This window comes from Anabrus simplex, chromosome 8 (genome assembly GCF_040414725.1).
Source record: "Anabrus simplex isolate iqAnaSimp1 chromosome 8, ASM4041472v1, whole genome shotgun sequence".
Classification (NCBI taxonomy): Eukaryota; Metazoa; Arthropoda; class Insecta; order Orthoptera; family Tettigoniidae; genus Anabrus; species Anabrus simplex.
In genome coordinates, this window is record NC_090272.1 from 78344186 (window position 1) to 78357298 (window position 13113).

At 40.0% G+C, this 13113-nt stretch overlaps 1 protein-coding gene across 1 annotated transcript in view; it reads left to right on the forward strand.

Moving 5' to 3' along the window:
* The window catches only part of LOC136878804 (short-chain dehydrogenase/reductase family 16C member 6), a 250057-nt gene that overhangs the window by 188988 nt on the left and 47956 nt on the right, over positions 1–13113 (forward strand). The window contains exon 3 of the mRNA XM_067152294.2: positions 3016–3144. Within this exon, the coding sequence (XP_067008395.2) occupies positions 3016–3144 (129 nt within the window). The remainder of the gene's footprint in view (positions 1–3015; positions 3145–13113) is intronic.

The window sequence follows — 13113 nt, forward strand, 5'->3', positions numbered from 1 at the left end:
CACACTGCATTTAATATGTCTGTACTTGCCAAATCACTACAGCTGAGTGTTACAAAATCTCATACCTCAGTAAGTGAAAGGGTCCAAGGATTATACCTCAGCGCGGGACAAAGGAAAAACCCAGGAAACTCAGCTGACAACAGATGAGCTCAAAAATAGAACAGGTTTTGTGCTGGCATTCATTTAAATCATTATCACCAAATTACCTGTATCACCAAAATACCTTACTTCACCCTATATTTCTGTTTACACTAGCGGCGATTTGCGGAGAAAACATTACATTTTAATTCCATTTTAGCCAGCTCAAACTAGAAATTAGAGGAATTATTTCAAAAAGCCATTTGTACAACCCCTGTTGTCTTATCAGCTAATTCTTTCCTTTATTTTCTTTGATGATGATGATGATGATGATGATGCTTGTTGTTTAAAGGGGCTTAACGTTTAAGATTATCGGCCCTTTTTCTTTAATTATTAACACAATTATTAGCGGAAATACGCACAAAATGTTGATCGTCGCGGCTAACTGATTTGTATAGCACCACAGCAAGTAGTGGAGACTTTGCATGTGCTGCGAGGAAGGGTAGCAGGGGTGTATATATATATATATATATATATATATATATATATATATATATATTATTTTATTATTATTTTTTTGCCAACGTCATGGACACTGAGGTATGATTCACCCACCTGCCGCGCGCATTCATCAGCCTGGCAGTCTCTTTAGTATCTGTTAGTTTCTTAGTGTGAAGTCAAATACTAAATGGCCTATAATTGCTTAATCACGCCGTACTTCTATTTAATTGTTACACATGTGTAATTGTTCCTTTGGTGGAAGTTTTATTGTATAGTATTGAATCAAAATCTCAAAGCGTTACCATTTTTGTAGTTTCTTCGGCCGCTATATTCTACAAACCTGGGTACATTTTGTTGTCTGTAAAAAATGCCCGCCACTTCTCATTCTTCCCAATCGCCGCTACTGTCTATATACAGGGTTATTCACCTAACATGTGACACGCAAATAACTTTTAAACCATTAAATATATCAGCATTCTGTGTTCATATTCGTAAATGGTACGCAGGGTCTTGTAAAATAACGTGCTACTTAGTCTCATGAGGTGATTAACAACCGAGATATTGATACTAACTCCATATTTTTTAATGGAACGGCACAAATTTATACAGCTGATTTTGAAAGTTCATCTGCGTACAAGTTCAAATATGTAAGTATTTTCAAAATCGGACAATTACTTTTTGATATATAAGTAAGAACAGCATGCGCTGTTTTGCATGCCGCATCAGACGGCATGAAGTCGGGCAAGGACTTATTGAGGCGCAAGCAGTTTCCTGGGAGTGAGTTCAGCCACAGAATGGGTACCAGGCATGTAAGTACCTCGTACACATGTGATGGGTTTGCAAGGTGTGTATGACAGGCGAACACATGACAGGACAGAAAGGGTTGACGTGTTTAAAACGAATAAAATAAGTACTTTGCCTTGAAAGGAACATAACAAAATCTATAATTGTCACTGGTTTTAGTGTACAGTTCATACTACTCTATGAGTTGAGAAATAAACAAAACACAAAACACCGGAAGAGCTCCTTCTAGAAAAGCAAATGTTCAGAGCTGATCGTAGTGAGATGGCAGCAACACTATTATTTATGTTTTATTTTACACGCATTGATCTCCGCAGAGCTCCAGCGCGACTGTAGTAGCGTGCATTCGGGAGAGCGTAGGTTCGAGTCCTGCCTCGCCCAACCTGACATTTGATTTTCATGGTGTCCCATGTTCAACACCAGGCAAATACCGGATAGGTACCTTTGTGATAGGCCACGGCCGACTTTCTTTCCAAATCCTTCCCATTCCCATCCGTGAGAAAAAACGCTAAACTGAGCGCAGCCTATTACATGTCAAAACAATACAATACAACTTTAATCTCCCTTCCCCGTTGTGTGTTCGCCAGTCATACAATAACGTTGCACACCCGGGGTATGTTACGGTACATCACATTATGTTTACAGTACATGCCTGGTATCCGTTCTGTGGCTGGAATCAAGGCCAGGAAGCAGCTTGCGCCTCAATATGTCCTTGCCCGACTTCACGCCGTCGGATGCAGCATGCAAAACAGTGCATGCTGTTTTTACTGATATCTCAAAAAGTAATTGTCCGATTTTGAAAATACTTACATATTTGAACTTGTACGCAGATGAATTTTTAAATCAGCTGTATAAATTTGTGCCGTTCTATTTAAAAATATGAAGTTAGTATCAATATCTCGGTTGTTAATCACCCCATGAGACTAAGTAGCACGTTATTTTACAAGGTGGTGGTGGTGATTATTGTTTTAAGAGGAAGTACAGCTGGGCAACCATCCTCTATATAACACTAATCAGAGAGGAAAATGGAAGGGGCCCGACACTTCGAAAAATGAAGGTATCGGCCAAAGAAAGACAAGGGCCGCGAAGGGCGTGAAAATGAAAGACTCCCTAGCCATCGCAAACCTAATAGCGTCGGGGTCGGAAAAGAACAAGAGTCGAATAGGATAGATGAAAGTGAGGAGCCTGGCACAAGTAAGTGGAAGCAATGCCAGGACTCAGCTAAGGGCCCCGTGGTTGCCAACCCACGCTCCAAAGTTCAGAGCCCCTGAGGCCCCTTTTAGTCGCCTCTTACGACAGGCAGGGGATGCCGTGGGTGTTATTCTACAGCCCCCACCCACAGGGGGATTATTTTACAAGAACCTGCGTACCATTTACGAATATGAAAACAGAATGCTGATATCTTTAATGGTTTAGAAATTATTTGCGTGTAACATGTTAGGTGAATAACCCTGTATAGTATACTTCTCCCTAATCATCAGCCTTGAGTAACTCTGTGTGTGTGATTTTCAGCACCGTCGTATTTCTTTTAGCTTTATAATAATATGAGGTTAGAAGAATACCTCACTGGACATTTCTACACCTTATATGAACCACCTTTCTAATAACAATAATTCTCTCGTGTCTCTGTTTCAGATCACCGGCGCTGGACATGGTCTAGGCAGAGAGCTGGCGCTACACTTCGCAGCGCACGGCTGTACCATCGTGTGTGTCGACATCAACGAGAAGGGGAACGAGCAGACCGTCAGAGATATCAATGATCGGGTAAGTGACGAACTCGTGTACGCTACTCGAAAGCCATTTATTGTCACTGCATAGGAGAATAAATGATTACACTCATTGGATTTGAAACATCGTAGGCCAGTTTCGTGGTGTTAGGGTAGCCTCCTTGTGTCTCTCCCAGAGGTTTCGGGTTCAATCCTCAGGCCGGGCTGAGAGACAGACGGTAAAGCATTGACCTGCTGAAGTTGTGGCAATTGTCTGAAGATGAAGTATAACATGGCAACCATCCTCTCTTAATACTAATCAAGAGGGGAAGAAGAAGAGGTCCGACATTTCGAAGAATGAGGATAACTTATAGACACAAGGAAAAGAAGGGCCATGAAGGGTGTGAAAATTAATGACCCACTAAACCTTGCAAACCTAATACGATACCTTGGGGTTGGAAGAGAACAATGGACGACCAGAGGAACTCGAATAAGGTATATGAAAGTGAGAAGACTGGCTGAAGTAAGTATAATGATGCCAGACTCAGGCAGGACACCTTGGTTGCCCACCCACGCTCCCAAGTTGAGATCCCGGGAGTCCTCTTTTAGTCGCCTCTTACGACGAACTGGGGATACCGTGAATGTATTCCAACACCCTCACCTACAGGGGACTCTAGCCTTCTGAGCCCGAGTTGGCGAATTCAGTCCTCGCGCAGTAAGTATTTGAAGGTGCCCAAACACATCAACTTTGTGTCTATGCTGACCCGTAAGAAAACGTCAGTGGAACAAAATTCCGGCAGATTGGCGTTTGCATATACCGTAAAAGTAGTTAGTTGGACCTAAAACCAATAAGAAGTATTTTAAAACAATGCCCGGCCAGTCCAAAGAATGTAATTCTGAACTGAGAGCTGGACTGAGCTCCGTGAGACCAACTGTGGGGCTATCTGATATGAGAAGCAGTGAACCCGATCGTGAAAGCCAAGAAATATGCTAGGGATCTCGTCACAGTGAGGAGGTGACACTCTAGTATCTGCAGACTACCTGTAAAACCAAACCAAACGCCACGGCACAAGACCACAGAAGGGTCATGGCCTACCAAGCGACCACTGCTCAGCTCGAAGGCCCACAGGTTAAGAGGTGTCGTGTGGATGGCACGACGAATCCTCTCGGCCGTTATTTTTGGCTTTCTAGACCGGGACCGCTATCTTATCGTCAGATAGCTTCAAGCCAGCCCTCAGATCCATGTAAAAATCCCTGACCTGGCCTGGAATAGAACCCGGGGCCTCCGGGTAAGAGGCAGGCACGTTACCACTCACTGCGGGGACGATGCAGACTATTTGACTGGGAAGTAATCGTCTTGGTTGTTACGTGCATGTGTTTATCTGGAATTACGAACAGATTTTGTTGATGCAGTGAAAATGCATCTAGAACCAAACAACATTGTGAAATAGACAGTTATCCCACCATTGTTCAAAAACACCCTTGTCCACTTTGTCTGATTTTGAACAACATATACATCACCATTGTGCCTGGAAAAACCGCTGTGTGATAATATTATGGGAGAAGTACTGGCCCGCAGCACGTATATTAACAAGAGTGAGAATTCTGTGGCATAATTCGCACAGTATTGAACCTTAGATGACAGAACTTTACCGGCCGAAGTTCTAAGCCAAAATATTTTACATAGCAGTTTTCGTAGTCACAGCGAGATACGTAACTCAGGAGATCGAATTATGTTCTGTTGCATAAGGGGACCAACTGTGCCACTTGGATCACGTAAGACAATAAGAAGTGGAGAAAGGAGTTTGCATTCCATGGATGCAATAGGTTGACTTGTATACGAATGTAAGGTTTCCAAACGCTGATTTCACTCCGGTAATCGTGTCCCTTTAATCGATGCTGGATAGCGTGGTCTCTGTGAATTTCATAATTATATACAGATTGGTCGGTTTTCAGAATTTTACCTGATGAATAATTAGGAACAATCTTGTCGGTGAATGCAATACCAAATGCAGTCTCAGAATTACCAATCTCTTCTTGCGATCGAGCATGTTTGTAGGTTACAAGTCCGTACCTTTGTGACAAACAATCTTGTGAACCAGTAGCGGCAGCTAAGTGGGGCGAGGGGAGACAGTCGCCCCCGCCCACTTTGTAGAGAAAACATTACATTTTTATTCCATTTTAGTCGGATGAAACTAGGAATTATTCAAAAAACAATTTGTGCAAATTTTTAATTATTAACAAAATTATTATCGAAAATACGCACAAAATGTCGGTCTTCGCGGCTAACCGATTTGTATAGCGCCACAGCAAGTAGTGGAGACTTCGCAAATGCTATGAGGAAGGGTAACAGGGGTATATTTTTTGCCAAGGTCGTGGACACTGAGGTATGGTTCACCTGCTTGCCGCGTGCATTCGCCAGTCTGGCAGTCTCTTTAATATTGTCTGTTCGTTTCTTAAAGTGTAGTCAGATACTAAATGATTTGTTTTTAATTTTATAATCACGCCGTACTTCTATTTAATTGTAATACGTGTGTAATATTGTTTCTTTGGTGAAAGTAAAGTAGGCCTACTGAATCAAAATCTCAAAAAACTATTATTGCCGCACTTAAGTTGGTAAACTGTCAATCTTTACCTCTCTGTCGAAATTCGCTCAAAGATCATCAAGATCTTACCATTTTGTAGCTGTTTTGTTCAGTTTTGATGTGCATAACCTCCCGCTCGCTATATCCCTCAACCCGGCTACTTTCTGTTGTCTATATGTTCCCCCGCCCCCCACTTCTAATTCCCAATAGCCGCTACTGTTGTGAACTGCCTTGATATTCCAAATCTAGGTCTATCTAGCTTTGAAATCATTCAATCCAAGTCTTCACTTATATTTTTACGGTCTGCTTTACGCCGCATAGACACAAATAGCTCTTATGGCGACGATGGGGTAGTAAATGGCTAGGAGTTGCGAGGAAGCGACCATTAGGTACAGTACTGACATTTGCCTGGTGTGAAAATTGGAAACCATCTTCAGGGCTGCTGGCAGTGGGGTTCGAAACCATTTTCTCCGTAACTACATGACCCAAACCGCACAGCTTGCTCGGTCATCCATTCTACCGCCTTATATCAGTATCATGAACAGCTATTAGATTAGCCCTTGCCTCTTTGAAAATTAGACAACAGTTACCCCCATATGGCCTTGGGTTTCTTACGTTTGGTTCATTGTTTTTCGTATATCTCATACCGCGATAGATAGTTGCTGTACTTGACCCTCCTGAAATAATGCATGATTGTTTACAATTATCATCCTTTGTTTCTAACTACAATGAATTTCCTTACCTAATCGAAAGGAACACAGTCTTCAGCTACATCATCATTCAAAGACTTATAAACAGGCTTGACATCAGTAGTTTCCTCGGAAGGTACTCGTATTTGTACCAGTTATTCATCCCCCAGGCTTTCAGTGATAGTGGAAACTTAAAGATTCTTAATAAAGCTGAAAATAGTGTTTGCAATTTCACCCCCCCCCCCCCCCCAATGACTTCACGTGGTGAAGACGGTAATTCAATCTCGTGTAAAACCACCAGCGGTGGGAAGAGTATAAGGAAAAGGTAATTGGGATGATTTACAGTTACCTGAGAAATATTTTACTGAATTACAAATTACTTTTCCAGCAAGTAGTCAGTAAAATTAGAATTACAATTACTTTACACAATGATAATCTTAAGGAAATCACTGACTTTTCCTCATGAGGCTATAACAGTACCAAAGTTTGCAAGGAGAAAATGTTATTAATTTTGAGTGTGGTTTTTATTATCACTAGGTGACACTATCACAATAGCTTTGAACTTTCCAAGTGATCTTTTCCCATCATTTTTATTTTAGTTAATGACTTGTGGCGTTTCAAATGTTTTGCCATTTACTTTAAAAATAAAATATTTGGTTCTTGTCATCGCTAAGCTTCGACCAGTTTGGGGACTGTATCTCTGTTTTTACTGAAAAGTTGCACTACAGAAGCATTTGAAGGAATGCCTATGTTTAATTTTAGGAACATCGTTCGAATAAGTACGATGTTCTTGGAAATACTGGAGAAGTCCGAAAGCACCTCATCCAAAACTGTTGAAGCTACTGATTCTGCTGTAATAGAACTGAAAAATTATCTTCATTGGAATTTATTCCTTCCCGTTTCCGTTTCCTTGCGATGTACGGTTTATCAATTACTAGAAAGTAAAGATTACTAGAATGTTACGATTACAATTTTATTTTAATACGTAAATTACACGTAAAAATTACTCTTTTGTAAATAGTAATGTCTGTAAGAAAAAATCACTAAGAATGTAATCGTTACGAAAAATCCCATTACTTTTACTTAATTATTTCTCAACTCTGAAAACCACTAACACCTTGTCTGGGTCAATTCTCGTTGTGCAAGATAAAACCTCAAGTGCACAACCTCAAGAATTCACTAATTACAGATCACAATATACACTCACTCCAAGTCAGAGAGAACAGCGTTCTAATGCTCTTCCACAACAGTAAGCTGCTGAACGCACGGATTATCTGTAGTGAACAAGTCAGTATAGGCAGCTAAAACTTTCATTGCTGCTATCTAGTGGATCATTTATGTCTATTTACAAAATGTGACATGAGTACCCCCAGGCATGTTAGATATGAAGCTTCCACAGTCTGCTAAAGTACTATTAAGAAGGACCGTGTTCTTGGTTTACATACTTTATGTACTGCAGGGGAGGCCGGAACTTCTTGCAACAGGGGTAAGTTGCAACACTTACGTTTCATTCGGAATTTTCCAATCAAGTGCTGCCACACAGTGACAGTTCATGCAACTGCTCTAGACCTTCAGTTTGAGTGCGAATGTCAAAATATCCGGTCGTTTTGTATTGTGTTCTGAGACTTCGTCCATTTTTCTGCCTCTCGAGTAACTTTTTTCTGACCTTGTTATTTTATTTAGTAGATAATACTGCTTACAGTTATTGTCCTATTTTTACATGAATATGAAGGGGAAATTATTTTACTTCAAGCCTGCAGTAAGTGCTTTAGTCTCCTTTTTGTTATTTGTGAATGACCGCCAATTCTGTCAAAGAATGCGTAACGGGGCATTTTGCAACAGGCGTTCCAACTAACCCCGACTTCACACTGCTATATGCTGCTTAAGCTATAATAATAGCTCACTTATAATGGCATTTGTGGGCGTGATAGCTACTGGCTTTTCACTAAGGCGGGCACGGTTCGAATCCCGGCCAATGAACGTGGGATTGTTTAATGAAAAGTCTCGTCCCTGTTGCTCGGGTTCCACATAAAAGTGGAGGTACCGTGCCAATGGTCATGGTATCAACAGTCACGTAAAACAAAATACTTAAACGTATTTCTTGATAGCTAGGTAATATTTAACGTAAAAGTACTTTATATAGTTGTGTGTATGCAGAAAACAGGGAAAGGTTTGACACCACTGGACGTGGTGGAGAGAGCTGGAAAACTCGTTCTTGATAATAAAGGAGACTGTGATATTTCAGTTAGAAAAAAGACACCATAAAATAACCATCTCGTAAACTCGACTTCAACGAAAAGGAAAACTGTGTTTAACGGTAAAAGGAAGATTTATGGATTCCTGTTCAGAGGAGGTCAAATGTTATTTTCTGAATTGCGGTAGGTGTACAGTATAAAAAGGGAAGGAATGGATCCAGTGTGTGAAGTGTAAACAGTAGTCGCACTGAGCGTGCACTAAAAACAATCGGTACTATATCTGTGTTGACTGTTCTAACAATAATGAAGACTCAGATTGTTTCGCCATCGTACATGCACTGTCGCAACTTACCCCTCAAGCGGCGTAAATTGCAACAGGTGACACTCATTTTCCAATTGTCATTTTGAGACACATTATTATTTTCAAATTATTTTCAAAATTACGGTTTTGATATATAAAAATACAAAGTACCTTCCGATTGCTTTTAATTTCAATATGAATAAATGTCCTCTCAATAAAATAATAAATTCAAATTATTGTTGCAGCATGGCCCTGATTCCCCTACTTGTTGCCGAGCAGTCGTCTGACTGACTGACTGACTGACTGACTGACTGACTGACTGACTGACTGACCGACCGACCGACCTATATGGCCTTGTAATATTACTTAACATGTCTTTGCTATATTCATACTGCTACACGGCTGAAGACAATTGAAGACTGCAGACGTAACTAACTCCTGAGGACATACAACTCTCTCTGAATGAATGATGCACTGCCGATAGCTTCCTCCCAGGTAATATAGTCCCCAATATAGTCTCCGGGAGGGGACTACACGTGAGGGAGCAAGCATCAGGAAGATGGATAGTGACATTCTGCTAGTCGGAGAGTGTAATGTTAGAAGTTTGAACGGTTAGAGAATCCGGAAAGGGAAAAGGTAGATTAAAGTTAGATGTAGTTAGTATCCTAAGTGAAGTACTTTAACAGGAACAGCACGATTTTTGGTCAGACGGCTATAGAATTATCAACATAAAATCAAACAGAGAAAATGCAGAAGTTGTCTTAATAATGAATAAGAAAATAGGGTAGCGGGTAAGTTACTATGACCAAGATAGTGAAAGGATTATGGTTGCTAAGGTAGACACCAAACTAATGCCCACGACAGTAGTGCAGGTCTATATGCCTTCTAGTTCAGCAGATAATGTAGAAATGGAAGGAATATATGAAGAAGAGAAGATTTAATACAATATGTAAAAAAAGACGATTTAATTGTGATGGGAGACTGTAACACAGTGTAGTCCGAGGAAGATAATGTAATATAGAAGGATAATTAAGATTGTAGCCAAGGAATAAAAGAGGAAATTGACTGGTAGAATTCTGCAACGGTCACAATTTATTAATTGCTCATACTTAGTTTAAACACCACAAACGACGGCTGTATACGTCGACAAGACCTGAAGAGGAAGGTATCAAACAGACGGTATTATCATTAGGCAGAAATTCAAAAATTAGGCGTTCGATTGCAAGACCTTCCCAGAAGCAGAACTGGACTCTGACCATAACTTTGTGGTCATGAAATTCTGTCTGACCTTGAAGAAATTTAAGAGAGGAATAAAAGCAGATGTTATGTAGATAAATTGAAGAAAAAAGGGAGTGGGGGATATTTTCAAGGAACATGTTGCAAAAGAACTAAATGAAAAGGATCAAAGAAACATGACGGATCAAGAGTGGACAGTCCTGAATACTGATACCAACAGAGCCCCTGAAGAAAAGTAAGAATTAAGTAAGAATGAATCGATAACTTATTGATGAACGGAAGAAGTATAAGAACGAAACTGGAGGAGGGCAGAAAAGAATTCAGGCGACTAAAGAATGAAGTATGTATAGAAAGTGCAGGATAGCTGAAAAAGAATAAAATATAAGAATAGAAAGGAATAGAAAAGAATAGAAAATAGAATAGAAGTTTTGAAGGAAATATCAAGGAAATATGTTGGTGGGAGGAAAACTAGTTATATGAATATTAGGATCACAGACGGGAAACCACTTCTAGGGAAAAAGAAGAAGGCAGAAAGGTGACAGGAACATATTCTACAATTCTATGAAGGGAAAGATGATAAGGTTCCGGAATGAGAAGAGGCCGTTGGTGCTGATGAAATGGGAGCCCCATTTTTGAGGTCATAATTCCACAGAACATCGAGAGTCCTAAATAGGAACAAATCACCTGGAATTGATGACATACCCTCAGAATTACTGACTGCTTCGGAGGAAACTGGCATGGTCAGGTTATTCGACTTAGTGTGTGAGATGACACAGGAGATGTGCTATCCGATTTTAGACAGAATGTTGTTATACCAAGAAAGCTGGTGCTTAGTGTGAAAACCACCACACCATTAGTTTAGTATCTCACACTGGCAATATTTTAATATTATTTAGAGAAGAATGAAAGAACACAGAAGAATGGAAAGGCAAATTCAAGCTGAGTTGGGAGAAGATACTTTTTGGTTTCAGAATAAATGTAGGACTTTATATTTGATCTTAAAGAATCGAATTACGAAGCACATGGCATTCGAAGATCTAGAGAAAGCATTCGATAACGTTGATTGGACCAAGCTATTTGAAACCCTGGAAGTGATTGGGATCAGATACCGAGATAGAAGAATTATCTACAATCTGTACAAAAATCAGTCTGCAGTGATAATAAATGAAGGCTATGAAAAAGAGGCAGCAGCAGCAATCCAGAAAGGAGTGAGTCAGGGTTGCAGTTTACCTCCCCTTTCAAGGTTTATATAGAATAGGCAGTGAAGGCAATCAAAGAGAATTTTGGGAAAGGTAATAATAATAATAATAATAATAATAATAATAATAATAATAATAATAATAATAATGTTAATCCTTTTACGTCCCACTGACTACTTTTACGGTTTTCGCAGACGCCGAGGTGCCGGAATTAAGTCCCGCACGAGTTCCTTAACGTGCCAGTAAATCTACCGACACGAGGCTGACGTATTTGAACACCTTTAAATACCAACGGACTGAACTGGAATCGAACCCGCCAACTTGACCTCCGAACGCCAGTGCTCTACCACCTGAGCTACCCAGCCCGGATTTGGGAAAAGAATCACAGGCCAAGGAGAGGAATTCAAAATTCTGAGACATCCCAATGATATTGTTATTTAATTTGACATCTATCCTAACGGACCTCATTTGGTCAACTCTTGTTCTTTTCCGACCACGACGGTATTAGGTTTACGAGGCCTAGGGAATCTTTTTCACGCCCTGCGTGGCCCTCCTTTCATTTGGCCGTTACCTTCATTTTTTAAAGTGTCGAACCATTTTCATTTTGGTCCTCTGACTACTGTTAATAGAGAATACTTGCCCAGTTGTATATTATCTTAAAACAATAATCGCCACCATCAACTTAATTCACTAACAGGGATATAAATAGTAAGAAATCACATTTAAAAATTATAATTTTTTCCTCAACTTTAGGTACAATTTTACTTTACGAGTCATGTCTGGCTTCTTGGCTGAATGATCAGCGTTGAGGCCTTCGGTTTAGAGAGTCCGGGGTTTGATTCCCGGCCGGATTTGGGATTTTAATGGCGTATGATTAATTGTTATGATTCGTGGAACGAGTATTTTGTGTTTGCGCCAACACTCTCCTCCTCCTCCACATACAACACACGACAGAAACAGCCTGTAGGAACTTCATCTCTCCATCATATAGGGTTGGCCTCTGGAAGGGCATCTGGCCACAAAACAGGGCGAAATCCGAATGTGTGACCATGTCTCACACGCGACTGCACCAGGTATGTGGTAACGTATAAGAAGAAGAACAAGAATAGTTTATGAGTCATAATTATTTTTGTTTTTCTCAAAAACTGGAGGTGGTTATTGGGTACGCGAAAATATACTTTTAGGTCCCTCTGAAGCCCACTACAAATGCGGTATATTAGTATGCAGACATTTAGATAAAGAAGTATGGAAAAAATTTGCCAAACCTTCGTTTGCAGCTTGTTACTATATGAAAGTGAGAGTTGGACATTCGTAGAATGGAAAGAACTGGAAAGTGTAGACAGATCGATAAAACGGTGGATAATACGAACAAGTTGGACACAAAAGAAAACAGTCATCGGATCGGAATATTGATAAGTAAAGCCCGGATTTTCATGCAGTAATAGGTTAGACTGCAAACTAATTTGGTTAGTAGGAAATGCCGGCCACCCGCTATTCCATAGTGATGAAAGAGTAACATAAACTATAGGGGTTCTGATGCGCCGTACCCCTAATGTTTAATGTAGCAAAGGCTTTTCAGTCTGTCAAACACATAGCAAATACAATGTAAATTAAAACACTAAAAGCATATCTGTAAAACACACACTAACATACAAAGAATGACATGTTTCGTTCTACAAGAACATCCTCAGATTCTATCAAATCACTTAAAATAAGCTTATATATGTACAGTATTGTTTACGTAGCGTAAACTTGTCAATGATAGAGAGATGAGTGATAACATGAAACAGTAATGACAAAAAATAAATTATATACAATTATA